This window comes from Daucus carota, chromosome 3 (genome assembly GCF_001625215.2).
Source record: "Daucus carota subsp. sativus chromosome 3, DH1 v3.0, whole genome shotgun sequence".
NCBI lineage: Eukaryota > Viridiplantae > Streptophyta > Magnoliopsida > Apiales > Apiaceae > Daucus > Daucus carota.
Window position 1 is genome coordinate 60,036,941 of NC_030383.2, and position 21,705 is coordinate 60,058,645.

At 35.9% G+C, this 21,705-nt stretch overlaps 4 protein-coding genes and 1 pseudogene across 4 annotated transcripts; all 5 read right to left on the reverse strand.

Moving 5' to 3' along the window:
* Nucleotides 1-233: 233 nt before the first annotated feature.
* Nucleotides 234-4,207, reverse strand: LOC108214920 (putative disease resistance protein At1g50180). Its single transcript, XM_017387168.2, has 2 exons — nucleotides 3,033-4,207; nucleotides 234-2,299 (listed from the first exon to the last, which is right to left on the reverse strand). The coding sequence occupies exons 1-2, from the start codon at nucleotides 4,117-4,119 to the stop codon at nucleotides 1,746-1,748; spliced, it is 1,641 nt and encodes a 546-aa protein (XP_017242657.2). The 5' UTR covers nucleotides 4,120-4,207; the 3' UTR covers nucleotides 234-1,745.
* LOC108212839 (probable disease resistance protein RF9) lies at nucleotides 426-1,493 on the reverse strand. The gene has a single exon (XM_017384552.1). The coding sequence runs from the start codon at nucleotides 1,491-1,493 to the stop codon at nucleotides 426-428; it is 1,068 nt and encodes a 355-aa protein (XP_017240041.1).
* Nucleotides 4,208-5,670: 1,463 nt separating the features above from the next.
* Nucleotides 5,671-6,933, reverse strand: LOC108214919 (WRKY transcription factor WRKY24-like; annotated as a pseudogene).
* A 3,628-nt stretch (nucleotides 6,934-10,561) lies between these two features.
* Nucleotides 10,562-12,957, reverse strand: LOC135146805 (uncharacterized). The gene is made up of 2 exons (XM_064089749.1): nucleotides 10,955-12,957; nucleotides 10,562-10,679 (listed from the first exon to the last, which is right to left on the reverse strand). The coding sequence occupies exons 1-2, from the start codon at nucleotides 11,934-11,936 to the stop codon at nucleotides 10,642-10,644; spliced, it is 1,020 nt and encodes a 339-aa protein (XP_063945819.1). The 5' UTR covers nucleotides 11,937-12,957; the 3' UTR covers nucleotides 10,562-10,641.
* Nucleotides 12,958-14,207: 1,250 nt separating this feature from the next.
* LOC108212840 (probable disease resistance RPP8-like protein 2) lies at nucleotides 14,208-17,554 on the reverse strand. Its single transcript, XM_064090169.1, has 4 exons — nucleotides 17,352-17,554; nucleotides 16,726-16,747; nucleotides 16,008-16,605; nucleotides 14,208-15,637 (listed from the first exon to the last, which is right to left on the reverse strand). The coding sequence occupies exons 1-4, from the start codon at nucleotides 17,552-17,554 to the stop codon at nucleotides 14,208-14,210; spliced, it is 2,253 nt and encodes a 750-aa protein (XP_063946239.1).
* Nucleotides 17,555-21,705: the final 4,151 nt, after the last annotated feature.

Here is a 21,705-nt window from a genome sequence, read left to right on the forward strand (position 1 = left end):
GTTTCAATTATAGCAGAGACTTTAATTAAGTATGTCTTTTGGAGGATGATATTACCGCACTATTGTGGTTTATAGCGACGAAAGAGAAACTATTGACTCTGCTTTTCTTAAAAAAATGTCTAAGGACCATTTTTCTTATGAAAAAAAAATTACTCTCCAAAAAATTGGTCATTGATCACCTTTTTGACAACTAATTATAAATCTGAAGTTCTGGCATGTAATAATGGATAAAGTTCAGTCACCACTTAGCACTTTACTCATAATTAAATTATACAAACATAATAGAGATTTAATTATACAACCATAATATACCACATTTGCCACAATCTTGATAAAAAAAGAAAACCACATTGAAGAAAAAAAAAACCAGAGTAATGAAAAATAGGAAATCAACAAGTACTGGGATTCCAGAAGTGATCAGCTCCTTATTGAGTAATATCAATGTGAGGAAAGTGAGCAACTCTGTAATAGTCCTGTCCTTGTGTGCCATTTGTCGTGCAGAGTTTGTGTATGAAATCTATAGGCATACTGTCTAACCATAAATGCTGAAGAGAAGTGAGAAATATCAGACCTTCTGGAAGCTCCTCTAACATCCAACAACGATCAATCCTTAAGTTGGTGAGAAGGGACATGCTGCCTTCCTCTATATTCCATTTCACCAAGTTGGGGAGCATGCACAGTATAAGACTGGTGAGTTTCGGAAAACCCTTGGACGAGCACACCATCTCCTTCCCCACATATGAGTCGTAGGATAAATCCAGATAACGCAGTGTAGGAAACTTCTCCAGTACTGGCATTGGGTCATCTACCAGGAGCGAATACTCTAACGTCAAGGAAGTGATACGAATTGGAGATTCTACAACATGATTATTGATATTCCGCGGTTGGTTCTCAAATAATTGAGCCAATTCTGCAAGCTGACCACTTATGTTTAACATCTGAAGGATGGAATTATAATCCCAAAACAACTCTCTCACGTCCTCTACTGGTTGATCATAAAAAGTAAGAGAAAGTCCTAAGTACCGGAGATTTGAAGATGATGACAAGGCTAGTGCTGACAGATTTTTCATGGTCTCTTTCACATCAGCATAACTACTGTATATTTCTAATTTTAGTTTCTGAAGATTGATTAGTTTCGGAAGATCCTTGGCTTCACACCACAGGTTACTGAAGTTCTCCAATGTCTCTAACTTGCCCAACCCATCAAACCTTAATTTTTGTTTCTTTGGAGCAGTCCTCCATTCACTAATAGGTAAATACAAATGCCGCAAATGTCCCAGCTTGCCCAGAACATTTCTTGAAAGCCATGATGGAATGGATATAAGACTGATTACATCTAATTTGAGAGTTTGGAGTAGCACCATGCTCTGTATAGATGGCATCAATGACAAGGAAACGTTCCTTACACTAAGATATCTTAGGTACACAAGGCTTCCTAACGCTCTCACAAAACTTCTAGGATAAAGTATACCATCTACTTCAGCATTTTCCATGGAAAAAACTCTTAGGAACCTGAAATTAGCAACATGTGACCCCACTACTTTCGGTAAACCTGGCCACCTAAAGCAAGTGAATACACCATCACTGAATAATAACATTGATCGATATTGTTGTTGCTTGCATTTCTTGACAAAGTAGGATTGAATTTGTTTGCTTATATGTTCCTCATCATAGTAAACTACAAGTTGTCGACTGTCAACCGCCCTGAAATCTGCTGAAGGATTGAGATGAAAATCATTTCCTTCTCAAAGATCAATAACATCAGAAAAATCTACTGCTTTTGCTTGGGAGATAGATAGGTCTCTCATAAGGTCATGAAGTGAAGAAGATTTTATCTTTGTACGCGAGTTCTCCATATCTTCATATCTCACTTGAACCATACTCCGATGTACCAGTTCCCTCATATACGATTCAGCTACTTGCATCATTGTCTCTTCTTCCCTTTTATCAGTCGACAGTACCAACCCTTCGGCAATCCATAACTGATATAGAGTCTCTACTTCTATCTGTTCATCTTCACCAAATTTACCCAAATACAGAAAACATGGCTTTAATTGTGGGGGTAAATCATTGTAACTCCAGACTAGAACATGAAATAATTCTCTTTGCTGATCTTCTCCCAATCCTTTTCCCTTCTCCAGGGACCCTAAACTATCAGCATATACCTTCTCCCACTCCATCACTGAAGGTTTTGTTACAAGAATTCCGCCTAAAATGACTATAGCTAGTGGAAGACCGGCACATTTTTTAACCATTTCTCTTCCCAATCTTTCCATCACAGTAAAAATATCTCTGGAATCTGTAACACACAAAAATAAAAAATCACAAACACAAACATATTATTTATAAACAAATGCAAACAGAGAAAAATATATAGTTTCTTTTTATTTGATAATCGGCTAAATAATTTGTCGCCATGCCTGTCATATTGATAAACCACTAATGTAATTAAGGTTTGGTCTTCGTATGTTTAGGCGCTGTTTCGATTTGATCTCAAACAAAAAATTTCTTAACAATATGCATCCTAAAGTTTAAAATGCACTGCGATATGCACCCCTTTGACTAAATTCCGTCAAACTGACCGTTAAAGTTAACAGTAGCAAGGGATAAAACAGTAATTTTGTACGCCTTTTAGCTCTAATTAAGTTACTGTTTTACCCCAGTTGCTGTTAACTTTAATGGTCAGGAATTTGGTCAATGTATATCGAAGCGCTTTTTTAACTTTGTGCATATTGCCAAGAAATTTTTTCTTAAGACCAAATCGAAAAAACGCCTAAACGTACGGGTGCAAAGTGTAAACTACTCTTAAGGTTTTCGAACAGATTTTTCAATTGCAAGTTTGAAATCATGAAACAAGTTATTACTAGACTAAAATCTGGAATTTCCAAGTCTATACTATCAACTTTCCAAGTCCAAATCTGGAATTGATTTGGACATTTTCAATAATGTTCTTGAACTTTATTTTTTGGAGTGAATGTGTACTATATGCACTATAGTGAATGAAACATAATAAATGGAAGTAAAGTATCTACCTAGATAATCTCCTCTTGGAACTGCTTTCAACTTAAGTAGCTCCCAACTTTGTTCTGCATTTAGGCATTCTGGTTGGTATATGAATCCTTCTCGATTTACATGCACAGCAACCTCCACATTACGGCTGGTAAGCATTAATTTGCTCACAGATGTTTCAGTTGTGAAGGCCGATTTCATAGAATCCCAAGCACCAGTAGTCCATATGTCATCAAGGACTATCAAACATTTTTTCCTCTGCTGGATTTCTAGCAGATTCTCCACTAACTTGTCATCATCCCAAGTAAGTATTTCCTCTTTTTTTTCATGGATGAGACATATCAGTATCCGCTGCAACACGAGTTTCTTTTGCCACTTCTGCGAAATGGAAACCCAGGCTAAACCAGCAAAGGATGCTTTAATGGTTGGATGGTTATATATTTTTTGAGCGAGAGTTGTCTTACCTAGACCGCCCATTCCACAAATAGAGATAAGCGGGTAACAATCATCACTTTCATCCACCAAATGTCCCACCAGTTGATCAACGGCTCCATGAAATTCAACAAATATCTCTGGCTCGACCGTTGTGAAGGAGTGAAATCGCTTTAGCTTTCCAGGTGCTTCAGATGATGAATTTGATGATTCTGATGTTGATTTAATATTATTATCACGAATGCGATCAGAGAGGAGAGCCATCTTGCTTTGTATATCTTTGATCTTGATGGCTTGTTTTCTTCTGTTCCATGCAGAGGATGAAGCTTTAACAATAAAGCTTTCCACAACATGCTCAGCATCATAAGCAAGTGCTCGTATGTCAGCAACCAAAATCCGGACTTTGTACTCAGTTATCCTCAAATCCGCATCCCGTAAGAATGTCTTCATCAACTTAAGCTTGGTCACCACTTGTTGAATTTCATCCTTGAGTCCATGAAGAGCCACGGGTTCTTCGATCAATAAATCAGTAAGCCTCGCCACAACAATTGACACTACTGCTTCAGCCATTTGGAATTCTTTGCCTTCTTTGTCAGAACCACCTATGTCTCTAAAATTCAGAGAAGTGGTGACAAATTTATGGTAGTTGACTTTAATATAGATCTGAATTACAAACATGACATATTAGTTTATGAGCAGGTTGGCGCTAATTTGGCATCTTGGCATGTGGGTGCAAAGTTCAACTACTGATTAGCTCATATGACTTGGCATGAAAAAGTCAGACCTGCATAAGAGGGTTTAACAAAGAGCCACAATTATTTGCTGCTGTGCTGTATAAAACTATTAGTAGCAACTAGCAAGTGGGAGAAATTAAATTATCACTTAGTTTTCTGTCACAACCAAAAATGATGAAAACTGCACTTCACCTACCCTAAACATGAATACTAGAGCACAGTTGAATATAAAGTTTTTGGTCCCTGCAACATCTCTGGAGGATATAGTGATTGGCCTTATAAATGTTGGTGCCCTCAAAGATCGATATGAACTGTTCACCGAGTTATTACTGTGCATTAGAAAATTCAATGCATATGTGATAAGATTTTTATTGGTAAAGGTTTTTGTACATGAAGAACATCATTATTATCAATTAGATGGGAGGCAATAGAAATATGTCGCCTAGGAGCATCTCCAAGGGAGAGTGCAATAACTGCACACAAGACATACAACAATAAATTAGATTCATTTGACTAAATATGACCTGATTTTAGTGTCAAAAAAAAATTGGACCTGATTTTTGCTCTGGTTTTGTTTTCACAGGTTGCGTAGTGATATTGAAACTTCATGGCATGCTCAAAGTTTGTTTTTCCTGATGATATAGCTATGGAAATACTTATATGGGTTCCAGTAAAGTCATTGCTCGGGTGTAAGTCGGTTTGCAATAAGTTAAGCAATGTGTAGTAAGCTAGAGCATCTCATTAGTTTGAACATTACCAAGAGACACTGTAAACTTAAAATGCTTCTAGATTTTATAGAAATTTTGCAAAACAATGCCATGCATGATATTGTGTCTAATCCAAAACTAGGGTTCCAGGCTAAGGAGAAGTTGATCTGCAATCCGAGAAGAAGATGCTTGCTAGAAGATGAGAGAACAACCCCCAGGAGGCTCGGCAGCTACTACAGCCGTCACTGTGATTCAGGTGAACTAGTAAAGAAGATTCAGGAATTTCACCATACCGCACATATTAACAGTCGTATGGACCAAAACCCTGATCAACGAATCCTAAGCAGTTAATCAAGTCCTCTAGTGGCTATTGATTCAGGAATGCCACTCTTTATTTTTATAAGAACCTGAAACCAGAATTCACTGCCCCCTTATGTTACACCTTACAACTTTTGGGGCCACATGATTTCATTTCTTGATCTTTATATAGACCAACATAACAAATTACATTTTGATATTCACAACAGACCCCAGGCTCAAAACTCCTTTGAACCACTCTCCAGAACTGATTTCAACAAGAACTCGCCAAAAATTAGTGAAATCACAAGCTACTAAGCAATGTGAGATAGATTCATCCTCATTAACACGCTACAGAAAGCTCACTCACCTTCTTTCTGGAATTCCAGAATGGTATAGTTTTAGAATAATCTGTGATAACAAATGACCAGATTGCTGCAAAAGAAAAATGTATAGTGGAAGTAACACTCTGGGTATCAAGTAACAGCTAATTAAATGAAACTATCTAGAGATCTTATTGCAATGAGATTTTAATCTTTGTTCTTATCCCCTAACCAAATTCGAAAAAAATCAATGAAAATTTAGTATGACAATTGACAAGAAATCTAAGCATGTATTGCGTCTAATTTCTTCCTTGGTACTTGAGAAACCACTGTCTTAGTGCTCACTGACTAATAAATGAACCTATGGCATTATCATATTCTAAGAACCCAAAGCTTCCTGCTCCCTGCAACATCTTTAGAGTATATGGTCCTTGGCCTTCGAATCTTGGTGCCCCCAATGATGAAAATGAGCTGTTCATTGAGTTATTTGTAGGATGAGGTGTTGCTGTAGGCGTGATGGCACTGGGTGCATTCGTTGGCAGTGACCCGTTAGCAGAGTGGTTTCGACTTTCCTGGGCTGCTGGTGTATCGTGGTTGTGTTTCCCCTGGTAAGTTGTTATTACTGCCTTCAGATCATGAGATGCTCGTTCCACCTGTTTTGTCACCAAGCATCCTGGATTTGTGCACTTGTAGTAGCTCCTAAAAGAAAAGCAGACTACTCAACATCAGAAATTGAATTCTCTCTACATTTTTACAATTGATTTTGATGCTTTTCACCTAGGATTCAGATTTCCCTTCACTACTTTTTGGCCATATTTTCTCCATCTGTAGCCATCATCAAGTATATCAATGTCACTTATAGTCTGAACTACTACTCTCGGCTCTCTCACCGTCCTATTCCCTGGTGCTGATACAATCTCATTCTCGCCATCTGCTCTCCTGAAAAACATAAAAAGTCCTATAAGTACGTCCGCCAAATTATCCTGACCAAACAAATCATTAAAATTTACCATCTTTTGGGATCAGGCTCATCATCATCATCAAAATCATCATCAAAGTCTGACTTGCTCTGCAGAGAATTTTGCTCACAATCATCATCTACAACTGAAGTGGAAGAATTTTGTGGAGTTGCAGCTGAATCTCCTTGTGCAGATCCAAGTATTCCATATGACTGATCCGGGAATTCATTTGAGGTTAAGATCATAGCTTTGGAAGAATCTGGCGATGACCACGATTTCTTAATAGACTGAGGAATAAAATGAGTATGACTACCCTTATAAATGATCTCAGTTATCTGGCCTTCTACTGAGGTCTCAACTATTTTTCTCATAGTGCATTTGGTACATTTGTAGTAACTCCGCGGATTTTCACTTGCTTCTGCCCATATTTTCTCAAATTGAACTTATTTTCGGATCTTTTCTTCTCCCTCATTGGCTGTGAAGGTGTTGATTGTACTGTTTACAATCCGGCTGGAATGCACTACCTGGTGTCGTTAAGGTACTAGCAATATCTGGACAAAAATTTCTCGTCAGTTGAAATCCCGAATTCAATATAGAATTTCCGTGCTTGGTGAAACTTTGACACATCCAAGGTGCTTGTTCCTAATATTTTCGCACACACAGTTAAATGACCTCTATAAATAAGAAAATTGAACAGAATAATCGTGAACATACATTGGGAATAGTGGTGATTTCAGAGTAGTAGTTACTCTGTTCTTGCTTAATATGATAATATCCCTCAACTCCCTTATGTTGTTGGGGCTGACAGAACCTAGTAGTAAAAACGTGTTCTTGAAGTCGGATCCTCTTGTCGACTTCCCATCGTACGAAAATAAATAACACAGCAAAATAGCAGTAGAAACTATACTCCTATAGATCACATAACAAGTTATTCCCTCGATAGAATTAGCAACTTGAACACCATAAGATGGGCACAATATTTGCAAAAATGAAAAACAATAAATATAAACAAAGCAAAATTATGGCCACGAAGAAAGCCTCATCATTGATGATTACCAATGATGAAACTAACGTGTTATGTGTATATATATACTGATGTGTGTGTATATATATGTGTATAACAGAAGAATGAAGAAGTTGATAGTGAGGCAGTAGTGCAAATTCTGTATATTGCAGTGTACCATTACATGAGAATAAGATGAGGGTTATATAGACCCAAGTACAGACAATGAACTTAAATAGGACGCGTACTAAACTTCTAACCACCTATGACTTTGTGGTATCTACATATGTGACTAAGCTATGCTAGTTTAGCTATTCTAAGTTACAACAGCTGTAATAAGTACATGACTTGTGGGAACAGAACTTGTATTTCAACACCCCCCTCAAACTGAAGCTGGATGTAAAATCAGCTTGAGTTTGGAAACAAAATTTCGAAAACTTCCTGGAGGATGAGTTTTTGTGAATAAATCTGCAGTATTATCAGCACTCGAGACACCCTGTAGACGAACAATGCCTTTTGCAACTTGTTGACGAGTGAAATGACAATCAATTTCTATATGTTTAGTGCGCTCGTGAAATACATCATTGTGCGCAATGTCAATAGCACTTTTACTGTCGCAATAAATAGGAGTAGCGGGTGGATGAGTTACACTCATATCTTCAAGTAACCATCGTAGCCAAATTAACTCTTGTGTGGTGTCAGCAAGAGCTCGATATTCTGATTCTGCGGTTGATTTTGAAGCAAGAGATTGTTTCTTACTACGCCAAGAGATAAGTGAATCACCAAGAAAGAAACAAAATCCTGTAGTAGAACATCTGGTAGATGGATCACCACCCCAATCAGCATCTGAATATGCATGTAACTCAAGTGAAGAGTTGTATGAATAATGAAGTCCATGAAACATGGTGCCTTTGATATAACGCAGTATGTGAAGAACAGCTGTATAGTGAGGAGTGCGAGGAGCTGCCATATATTGACTGACAATATGAACAGCATGAGCAATATCTGGACGAGTGACAGTGAGATAGATTAAGCTTCCAACCAATTGACGATATAAAGTAGGATTGGTAAGTAATTCACCATCTTCGGGATTGAGTTTAACCTCGTATTCCAAAGGTGTGGATGCAATCTTAGTGTCACTAATCCCAGACTTTAATAAAAGATCAGATGCATACTTGACTTGAGAAAGAGTGTAACCCGTAGGGACGGAAGAGACCTCAAGTCCTAAGAAGTAGCTTAATGTACCAAGATCTTTCATTTCGAATTGCTGACTAAGAAATTCTTTTAGCTCAGAAATACCTGCTGAATCATCGCCAGTGATGATCATATCATCAACATAGAGCAAAAGTAGAACAATTCCTCGATCAGATCGTCGAATGAAAAGAGCATAATCATATGGACTAGAAGAAAATCCAAGTTGACCAATGACTGTGCGAAACTTTTCAAACCATGCTCGAGGGGCTTGTTTAAGACCATAAAGAGCCTTGTTAAGCTTGAACACTTGATTTTGAGAATGAGAATAACCAGGAGGAGGTTTAAGATAAACTTCCTCATGTAGGTCTCCATTTAGAAAAGCATTTTTGACATCCATTTGCCACATGTCCCAATGTTTCGAAGCTCCAACAGCAAGTAAACTTCGAACGGATGTGAGACGAGCAACTGGGGCAAATGTTTCTTCGTAGTCAATCCCATACTCTTGAGTGAAACCTCTTGCAACTAGACGAGCTTTATATCTGTCTATAGATCCATTAGATTTTGTCTTAATTTTGTAGATCCATCAACAACTGACTGCAGCTTTGCCTGGGGGTAGAGTAACAAGATCCCAAGTGTGAGTTCTGTCTAATGCCTGAAGTTCTTCTGCCATTGCTTTCTGCCAAAGAGGATTTACACTTGCCTCTCTATATGTTTGAGGCTCATGTAAAGTTTGTATAGCAGAATAAACATGATAATCAGGTAGTCGGACAGAAGGTTTTCTTACTCGAGTAGAGCGATGAACAAACTCATCTGGCAGAGTGGTAGGCTCAACATTAGAATCCTCAGACTGAACTTCTGTTGGAGGAACATTAGTAGTTGAAGATGGTTGAGTAAGCTCAAGTGGAGAATCTGCTGATGTTAGAAGAAGATGATGGATTTTCTATATTTTCATCAGGAGGGTGTAGATCAACAAAAGGATCGGTAAAGTGGGAAATACTGGTAGAAGTGTCAATTTTAAAATCTGACATAGATGAGAACATTTTGTGTTCCCAAAATGTCACATTACGTGAAACTCGTAGTCGTTGGGAGATAGGATCCCAACAACGATATCCTTTTTGACCACTACCATAACCAATAAAACAACAAAGACGTGCACGTGGCTCAAGTTTTGTTCTTTCGTGTGGAGGAAGAAGAACAAAACATGCAGAACCAAAAACCTTAAGAAAATCATATGATGGCGGTTCTCCATATAATTTTTCATAAGGAGAGAGATTATCAGTAACTCGAGAAGGGATCATATTTATGGTATGAACAGCAGTTAATGCAGCTTCCCCCCAAAAGAATTCTGGACAAGAAGAAGAAATAAGCAAAGCTCTAATTGTATCAAGAATGTGTCTATGTTTACGTTCAGCACGTCCATTTTGTTGTGATGTGTAAGGACAAGAACTTTGTGCTAGAGTACCGTAAGATGCCAAAAATTTACTAAGTTCTGATTCTTTGTATTCTTTGGCATTATCGGCTCGAAAAAGCTTGATTTTCTTTTTGAATTGAGTCTCAATCATAATGGCAAAATTTCTGTAGGTTTCTCCTAATTCAGATCTATTTTTCAAAATATAAATCCATGTAAAACGGGAAAAATCATCAACAAATATCACATAATATTTAGATCCTCCCATAGTTGGAGTGGGGGCCGGACCCCAAATATCAGAGTGAACAAGGTCAAAAGAAGCTGAAGATTTTTCATATTTAATAGGAAAAGGTAGTGCATGTTGTTTTGCCAGTTTACAAGGGGCACACTCAACTGTATTCTCACTTACACTACCTAGTTGACCACTAGAAATAAGATTACGTAAACGAGGATATGAAAGATGACCTAACCGAGAATGCCATATGGTAGATGTCGATGAAACAGATCCAGCTAGATGAGAGGATGATGTTAGTGAGGGTAGATGAAGGTAAGTGAGCTCAAACAACCTTCCACATCTACGCCCTGTCCCAAGTGTCCGTCCTGTCTGAGGATCCTGTACATGACAACCAGAAGCAGTAAAGATTATATGAAGGCCAAGATCACATAATTGGCCGATTGAAATAAGATTTAGGGAAAGATTAGGAACATAGTATGTGTTTGGAAGAGATAAATCTTCCGTGGATACAGTTCCGATATGTGTTACATTCATGGTGGAACCATCAGCAGTCTGAATATTTGGAAGACATGTGCTCTGTATTTTTGAGGTAAAAATGTGTGGATCATTTGTCATGTGATTGCAACATGCAGAATCAAAATACCAAGAGTTACCTGAAATGACAGAGAATGCAGTGGAGGGAGAACTGGTTTTAGATAAAACCTGTCTAAGCAAGGCTTCCAGTTCACTAGTAGATGTGTTTGGTGTACTTTCTGATGTAGATTCAGAGGTTGCAGCAGCGGAAGGATGTGAAAACTTTTGTGAATGAAAGGATGGCCTTTTCTTGCAGAAAGCGATTGAGTAGTGACCCTTTTGATGACAGTGTTGACAAGTATGATTTCGAAGTGCCATACAATCCTTGGTCTGGTGTCCATGTTGTCGACAAAACTTGCAAATTGGCTTATCAACACTGGATGATGGAGGTACTGCAAGGACTGTATCTGTTACATGATTGGGTTTACCAATGCCAAGTCGGGTTTCTTCAGAGATAAGTTCAGCAATGGCACCCTCTAAAGAGGGCAATGGAACACGATGGAGAAGAGCAGCTCTAACTGGCTCAAAATCTGGAGTAAGAGCCATCAAAAACTGGATGAGTCGTTGTTGGTCCCGATATGTCTGATAAAGTGTAGCATCGTCTGTGTGAAGCCACTTTGGTTCAGAAAGGGTTAACTGATCCCAAAGTGACTGTATTTGCGAGAGGAAATCAGCTACAGGTTGACCAGACTCTTGCTTTTGCTTATTTAGTGAACTCATGATCTGATATTGATGAGAAAGATCAGATACAGTATACCGGGATGCCAATAAATCCCAAATTTCTTTTGCAGTTTCATAATTCCCAAACTGCAAATTAATTTTAGAAACTGAAGAATTTCTGAAATATGTGATAGCTTGATGATTTTTGACATCCCACTCTTCAATACGATCCTTAAATTTGGAGTCGGTCTCATCTTTTTCTTTTGTTGGAATAGTAAAATCTCCGTTGACATATCGCCAAAGTCTTTTTCCTTTCAAGTAACTGCGCATAGCTTGAGACCAAGTTAAATAATTCGAGCCATTCAAAATTGTTTGAATTGGTGAACTATTTTCTTTCTCCATTTGACAAGCACTTGTGGGAAGGAAAAAATATAGTGATTAAAGCTGTAATTTTTGAAAAACTAAAACACTTTTCGGCAAGTAATAAATAATCAGGGGCTCAAAGATATGTTTTGAAAGAACAATATGAAAATCGTAAGATATAATGACCTGAGGGTATTAAAGTGCAAGTAGGCCACTAACATTAGCCAAGCAGATATACTACGTGGGTAAAACTCAGAAGTACAAATATATGTGGAAAATGGATAAACTGTGTTTGTATGATGTTACCCAACAGACTCCCACAGATGTGTACCCACTGATGATTGATGTTAAGAAGCTTCGAGGAAACCCAAACGACGATTCTTCCTTCTTTCCGAAGAGCCGAGGTGTGGTGGTTCGCCGGATTTTATGAAGGATCGCCGGAGTTAATGGCTTAATGGGTGTTCGTTTGATTCAACGCCGTTTGACTAGTCTGAACTTGTGGGAGAGTGTGTTTTGAGTTTTGATGAGTTGGAACGAGTTGATGAACTCGCTGTGTTGACTCGTCAGAAACTGGAGTGCGCCAAATGTTTGTTTTAATGACCGAGAGAATCTGTCACCGGAAAAATGTTGGTTTTGGCTGGAAACGTGGAGGTAAGGATCTTAAAGCTCTGATACCATGATGAAACTAACGTGTTATGTGTATATATATACTGATGTGTGTGTATATATATGTGTATAACAGAAGAATGAAGAAGTTGATAGTGAGGCAGTAGTGCAAATTCTGTATATTGCAGTGTACCATTACATGAGAATAAGATGAGGGTTATATAGACCCAAGTACAGACAATGAACATAAATAGGACGCGTACTAAACTTCTAACCACCTATGACTTTGTGGTATCTACATATGTGACTAAGCTATGCTAGTTTAGCTATTCTAAGTTACAACAGCTGTAATAAGTACATGACTTGTGGGAACAGAACTTGTATTTCAACAACCAAGGCGGCAACTTCTCCGGCCTCGATTTGCCTCTATAAGCTTTCAGCGTTTATCTACACTTACCAGTCCACTACAGAGTTATTGGATCATGTAATGGTATTCTATGTCTTGAAGACGATGTACATTGTTATCCTGGAACCCGGTAACCATGGCTATGAATTATAACTTCCAACTTTAACTAACCTTTGGTTTTGATGCTTAAAACCAAAAGTAATACCTTTACTCAAAAATCTTAAAAATCGTCGACTCATTCCTCACCCAGGCAGCATAAGGGAAAACCTTTACTCTGTTTAAGTATCAATCGCGTAACTATCAAAAGTTTTATCTTGTTTCAGATTATAAAATCAACATCCAATACTCGAACCATTAATCTCTCTCGAAATCAATCAAAATACAATGATTAAACAATTTAAGTAACGAATTTAAACTCTACGAATCAATAGCTCTCATATGAATGACAAAGAATCCTAGAATCTAATCGGCTCATTTGGTCTCTCAAGCACAAAAGTTAAGAAATAAATTGTATAAACAGAAGTTAGCAAATAAATAAAGAAAGTGTAAAGTGTTGCCCGAATTTTATCCCTATTTGTATTTTGGTAGCCCGGAGTTCAAATTTGCAATATTACTGTCAATTTTTTTTTATGTTTCAAGAAAATGTCTAAGCACCAATTTTCTTATGGAAAAAAACTACTCTCCTTCTAAAAAAATTCGTCATCGGCCACCTTTTCGACAACTAATATAAATCTGAAGTTTTGGCATGTAATGATGGATAAAGTTCCGTCACCACTTAACACTTTACTCATAATTATATTATACAAATGACGAGAATATACCAGATTTGCAACAATGTTGATAAAAAAAACCACATTAAAGAAGAAAACCCATTTATGAGTAACTAAAAATATGAAATCAACAGGTACTGGGATTGTATAAGTGATCAGCTCCTTATTATGTAATAGCAATGTGAGGAACGTGAGCAACTCTGTAGAAGTAGTCCTGTCCTTCGAGTTTGTATAAGAAATCCATAGGCATACCGTCTAACCATAAACTCTCAAGGGAAGTGAGAAATATCAGACCTTCTGGAAGCTCCTCTAACATCGAACAACGATCAATCCTTAACTTGGTGAGAAGGGACATGCTGCCTTCCTCTATATTCCATTTCACCAAGTTAGGGAGCATGAGCAGTTTAAGACTGGTGAGTTTCGGGAAACCCTTGGACGAGCACACCATCTCCTTCCCCACAAATGACTCGTAGGATAATTTGAGATTCCGCAGAGTAGGAATCTTCTCCAGTACCGGCATTGGGTCATCTACCAGGAGCGATGACTCATAATATTCCCCGGTTGGTTCTCAAATAATTGAGCCAATTCTGCAAGCCGACCTCTTATGCTTAATTTCTGAAGGATGGATTTATAATCCCAAAACAACTGTCTCACGTTCTCACCTGGTTGATTATATAAATCAAGAGAAAGTCCCAAGTACCCGAGATTTGAAGATGATGACAAGGCTAGTGCTGACAGATTTTTCATGGTCTCGTCCACATCATCATAAACACCGGCTCCTACTAATGTTATTCTCTGAAGATTGATTAGTTTGGGAAGATCCTTAGCCTCACACCACAGATTATTGAAGTTCTCCAATGTCTCCAACTTGCCCAACCCATCAAACCGTAAATTTTGATAATTTACAGGTGTAAGATAACAACGAGGTAAGTATAAATGCCGCAAATGTCCCAGTTTGCCCAGAATATTTCTTGAAAGCCATGATGGAATAGGTATAGAACTGGATAGATCAAGTATGAGAGTTTGGAGTAGCACCATGTTCTGCATAGATGGAAATGGAATCAATGACAAGATAACATTCCTCAAGCTAAGGTATCTCAAGTATACAAGGCTTCCTAATGCTCTTACAAAACTTCTGGGATAAAGTATGCCACCATCTACTGCTGCATTTTCCATGGAAAAAACTCTTAGGAACCTGAAATTGGCAACATGTGACCGCACTACTTTCGGCAAATCTGTGTATGCGCCATCACCGAATAGTAACATTGATCGATATTGTTGTTGCTTGCATTTCTTGACAAAGTAGGATTTCATTTGTTTGCTTATACGTTCCTTATCATAATAAACCACAAGTTGTCGAGTGTCAACCGACCTGAAATCTGCTGAAGGATTGAGATGAAAATCACTTCCTTCTCGAAGATCAATAACTTCAGAAAAATCTTCTGCTTTTGCTTGGGACAGGGATAGGTCTCTCATAAGGTCATGAAGAGAGGAAGATTTTATCTTTCTATGCGAGTTTTCTATATCTTCGTATCTCACTTGAACCATACTCCTATGGACTAGTTCCCCCATATACGATTCAGCTACTTGCATCATTGTCTCTCCCTCCCTTTTATCAGTCGACAGTACCATCCCTTCTGCAATCCATAACTGATATAGAGTCTCTGCTTCTATCTGTTCATCTTCACCGAATTTACCTAAATACAGAAAACATGGCTTTAATTGTGGGGGTAAATCGTTGTAACTCCAGGCTAGAACATGAAATAATTGTCTTTGCTGATCTTCTCCCAATCCTTTTCCCTTCTCCAGGGACCATAAGCTATCAGCATATACCTTCTCCCACTCCATCACTGACGGTTTTGTTACAAGAATACCGCCTAAAATGACTATAGCTAGTGGAAGACCAGCACATTTTTTAACCATTTCCCTTCCCAATTTTTCCATCACTGTAAAAGTATCTGTAACACACGAAAACAAAAAATCACAAATAATTTCATTTGTTATTCCATAATTGGCTAAAACAATTTCTCACTATGCCTTTAAAATAGATAAAACCACTGATACAATTAAGGGTTGACTGTCGAAGATATTTCACCCTCTTTTTCTGGTAAAAAATTACTTACCTCAGTAGGTAAAAAATTACTAGACTAAATCCGGAATTTCCAAGTCTACACTATTAACTTTACATATATCATCTGAGTTGAAACAGGTCTAGTATCATTGATTTGGACATTTTCAATAATGTTCTTGAACTTTAATCTTTGTAGTGTGTGTGTACTATATGCACTATAGTGAATGAAACATAATAAATGCAAGTAAAGTATCTACCTAGATGATATCCTCTGGGAACTGATTTCAACTTAAGTAGCTCCCAACTTTGTTCTTCATTTAGGCATTCTGGTTGGTATATGAATCCTTCTCGATTTACATGCTCAGCAACCTCTGCATTACGGCTGGTAAGCATTAATTTGCTCACAGATGTTCCATTTGTGAAGGCCGATTTTATAGAATCCCAAGCATCCGTAGTCCATATGTCATCAAGGACTATCAAGCATTTTTTCCTCTGCTGGATTTCTAGCAGATTCTCCACTAACTTGTCATCGTCCCAAGTAAGTATTTCCTCTTTCTTTTCATGGATGAGACATATCAGTATTCGCTGCAACACAAGTTTCGTTTGCCACTTCTGCGAAATGGAAACCCAGGCTAAACCAGCAAAGGATGCTTTAATGGTTGGATGATTAAATATTTTTTGAGCAAGAGTTGTCTTACCTAGACCGCCCATTCCACAAATAGAGATAAGCGGGTAAATATCATCACTTTCATTCACCAAATGTCCCACCAGTCGATCAACGACTCCATGCATAATATTCGTCAAAACAAAACGAAAACAAAACATAAGAGGGTTTAACAAAGAAAACAGTTTATTCTGCATTAGACAATTCAATACATATGTGATAGGGGCCATATTTATATAATTCAGAAGATTTAATCAAATAGTTGCAAATTTGTCGTTAATACTTAAGTACTTACTTGAGAGCATTTTTACCTTTATAAAGTGATAATAATAACTGCACACAAGACATGCAACATAGAAAATACGTATAAAAACCACTCTCCAGAACTGATTTCAACAAGCGCTCACCAAGAATTAGTGAAATCACAAGCTACTAAGCAAGTACTTACCTTCTGTCTGGAATTCCGGAATGGTATTGTTTTAGAACAACCTGAGATAACAAATGACCAGATTGCAGCAAAGAAAATTGTATAGTGGAAGTAACACACTGGGTATCAAGCAACAGCTAATCAAATGAAACTGTCTTAGAGATCTTATTACAATGAGATTTTGATCATTGTTCTTATCCCCTAACCAATTTTGGAAAAAAAATCAATGATGATTTAGTATGACAAGCAATCTAAGCATATATTATGTCTAATTTATTCCTTGGTGCTTGAGAAGCCACTGTCTTAGTGTTCACTGACTAATAAATGAACCTATGGCATTATCATGTTCTAAGAACCCTAAGCTTCCTGGTTCCTGCATTGGTTGGCAGTGACCGGTTAACAGAGTGGTTTCCACTTCCCTGGGCTGCTGGTGTCGTGGTTGTGTTTCCCGTGGTAAGTTGTTATCACTGCCTTCAGATCATGAGATGCTCGTTCCACCTGTTTCGTCACCAAGCAGTTGGATCTCCTTGTGCAGATCCAAGTATTCCATATGGCTGATCCGGGAATTCATTTGATGATAAGATCATGGCTTTAGAAGAATCTGGCAATGACCACGATTTCTTAATAGACCGATGCATGGAATGAGTATGACCACCCTTATAAATGATCTCAGTTATCTGGCCTTCTACTGAGGTCTCAACTATTTTCCTCATAGTTCATTTGGGGTATGTACATTTGTAATAACTCCATGGATTTTCACTTCCTTTCACTTGCTTCTGGCCATATTTTCTTCAATTGAACTTATTTTCGGATCTTTTCTTCTCCCTCATTGGCTGTGAAGGTTGATTGTACTGATTACAATCTGGCTGGAATGCACTACCTGGTGTCGTTAAGGTACTAACAATATCTGGACAAAAATTTCTCATTGGTTGAAATCCCGAATTCAATATAGAATTTCCGTCCTTGGTGAAACTTTGACACATCCAAGCTGCTTGTTCCTAATATTTCCACACACTCAGTTAAATGACCTCTATAAATAAGAAAATTGAACAAAATAATGTGCACAACACAATAACAGGGATTTAAATGCTGAAATCAGTCAATAGTCAGGTATTAAAACAAAGTGCCTTACATTCTCATCAAAAATTATGAAGTGATTACCTGAGCTTTACGGGGATTCATTTAGGTCACTGTAATCATTATATATATTTAAATTTTGAAAAAAATATTAATAAAAAAGTTCAAATGATGTGTTTGCTACAATCTTTTTACATTTTTTTGTAATTTTTGGTTCTAGTTCTTTTTGTGATCCATGTGGCTCACATGCACATCATCTGTTAATTAGAATTCCATTAAGTTGTGTGTTAATTATTTTTCAGAATTTAACATGTACATACAATGATTCTAGTGGTTAAAATGAGTTCTCATGAAGATCAGGTAGTTATTTGATAGTTTTTGATGAGAATGGATGACACTTTGATATAAAACCCGTTGATAACCGTGAACATACATCGGGAATAGTGGTCAATTCAGAGTAGTAGTCACTCTGTTCTTGCTTAATAGTATCCCTTATGTTGTTGTGGCTGACAGAATCTTTGTTCAAATCAAGTTCCTGATATGGAAAAGTTTCAGTGCTAGGAGATGGTAGAATCTGTATTAAAAAAAAGTAGTCAGTCCATGCAGCTAAAATTACAAATTCGGGACGAGGACGACCTAGTAGTAAAAAGATACTCCCTCCGTCCCTCTCAATTGTTTACATTGGAGGGGGACACGGAGACCAAGACAATGTATGAAAAATGAGTAAAGTTAGATCAAAAGTGAGTAAGGTGGTGGGATCTATCAATATTTAATAATAGATTTGAGATAGTGGAGAAAAGTAGTGGGTGTAATAGTAGTTTTTTTTGTTAAATATAAGATAGTAGGGGAAGATAGTGGGTGTAATGATGAGAAAAACTTATTATTTACAGTAACATAAAGAAATGAGAGTGACATCTCAAAATAGTAACTGTAAAAAAGAGATGAGAGGGACATAGGGGAGTAATCTTCAAGTCGGATCTCATGTCAAGACGGAATGGTGAAGAAGTTGTTGTCAGCAGGGGTGTGCACGGGTCGGTTCGGCTCGGTTTCTACCTAAAACCGTTACCGAACCGTGTATTTCGGTTCGGTTCGGTTTTTAGGTAGAAACCGTAACCGAACCGTTTCAAACGGTTTTTTTCGGTTCGGTTAACCGTTGGTCGGTTTTGGTTTTTTTCCGGTTTTTATGATTAGAAACTACTATACAAATTTAACACTTTTATTAATTTTTGAAAAATATTTATATACTTATTATATGATTTCTCTTACTAAAATATATAATTAATATATTGTTGCACATATATATATATATAATATGTTATATATAATAATATATAATAAATGTTGTATTTTTATTATATATTATATAAACGGTTTGTTTTTTGGTTCAAACTACTATACAAATTTAATACTTTATTAATTTTAGAAAAATATTTATATACTTATTATATCAATTTCTCTTACTAAAATATATAATTAATATATTGTAGCACATATATATTTAATATGTTATATATAATAATAAATGTTATATTTTTATTATATATTATATAAACGGTTCGGTTTTTCGGTTCGGTTTTAGGGGTAAAACCGTAACTGTTACCAAACCGTTATATCGGTTCGGTTCGGTTACGGTTTTTTTCGGTTTTTTTCGGTTACGGTTTTTTTCGGTTTGGTTTTTCGGTTTTTCGGCTCGGTTTCGGTTTTCCGGTTTTTTTTGCTCACCCCTAGTTGTCAGGACTGATAGGGACAGTTTAAGCATGAGTTTTCAGAAAAATATATGAAAGCATGATTTTGCTTAAAAATAAACAATTGCGGATTTGCAGTACCATGGTTAATGGCATATGAACGAAAGAGTGTGGCCGCCTCATAACGGCTCATTTAATTTTACAAAATATCTATGCATTAATATTCATTTATATTATTTTTAAAAAATAATATAATTTAATTTGAATAAATAAATCATAAATTCTGATAAACATTTGGCGGCGAAAAATACAAACCGTCATTAGTATCTCTTATTTCCTGTAACATGGTTTTTGATGAGCAAGGCGTGTTTCTAGTGTATTATTCCCTCGGGTCTCTTTTAATATCTATATTTTCATTTTTAAAAAGTCAAATTAACCAGTTTTTGACCAAATATTACATATTACTATTTTTTGTATTTAAAATCTGAAATTTGCATCTTAAAATAGTTTAAACATATTTTTTAATGATATAATTTTTATTATCTTTTTTAATTGTACAATACATAAATTTCAGTCAAATTATAGTTAATTTGACTGGTCAAAATTCAAAATACACATATGGAAAAATTACTATTAATCAATAAATAATTAAATCAGTGCTTTTTCTTGAGAACAATATTGGACATGAGAAAATGATATTTCATAAGTAAGTATTTCTTTTTATAAAAGATAATATAAGTATTTATATTAATTTATATCACTAAAAACTCGATTTTGCTTGTAGTTGTAGAAGTATTTGTTAAAAAAAACATATTAGGTACATAAATGTTATTTTCAAGTGTTTTATTAAATCTTAATTAATAATGTATGATTGATTCTAGTAGCATAAATACATAATAATGAAAATCTCATACATGCATTAAAATCATCTAATTAATATGATATATTTGTTAGTCCCATTAAAAAAAAAAGTTAGAACGGAATTTGGAATATGTGGTATGACTGAGTATTTTAACTTAATCTTGAAATTTCCAAAATTTGTAATAATGTATATAGCTATAATAAATTGTATAATAATAAAATTTAATAATTTAAACATATGGCTTAGAAAAGTTTCAGCAGTATATGATCACATTGCTTTGCTTCTAGTTTCTACCTAACTTATTAGCTAAAGTCAACTGCACAAAAGATCTCATTATCTTAAAAAAAATATTAAAAAAATCCTATCATATCGTTATGCTTTCATTTAATGAAAGTTTACAAGATTTATTTTACTTTACTATATCATATTCGCGCAAAATCGACCTTTAAAATAAATTTATAATCTCCGTGCTTTTGGTTCACATCAGCAACCAGATGCGTGTGGTTCATTTGTTGACCACATACTAGTAGTCTAGTCCTAGGAGGTTGCTTTTGGGAAGAAAATTTGTTTGTAAACCCCGGGCTCATTTCAGTGGAGTTTAACTTTTAGATATAGGATTCGTTTAGAATAAAACTTATTAAATTAAAATATTGTGATAATATTTATATAATAGTATTTGTACTTATTTTTATATAAAAAATAATAATATATATATATTTTTTTTGAAATAAAAAATAAAATATATTAAAGATGCTTTAATGCTAATGACTATATATGGAAAGAAGTATGTGAAAACTTTGAGACACGTATGGTACAAATAAATTTAATTGAGAGCGGATAACAATTCAAATTTAATTACAAGTTCAAAGACATAAAATTTAAAAATTGCTAAAAAAATTCAAATTTACTGAACACCGTATGTCCAGTTAATTTTAATAAAATTTCACATACACATATTATAATATAAGATGACAAATAATTATTCTCAAAAAAAAATATTACAAATAATCAGTTTTAACTCTTTATATTTTAAAATATCTTAAATAATTTTGATGATAAAAAATTGTTTTCATCTAGTATTTTAATTCACTTCCCAAATTTATCAATTAACTATACTTCAATACTTTATCTACTCTTCAAATGTATTGTTTTTAAAAGAAATTCTTATCCCACAAACATAAAAATAATTTAAAATATGACAATATTCCCATTTTTCTTGCTTTTCCTATTAAATATCGGG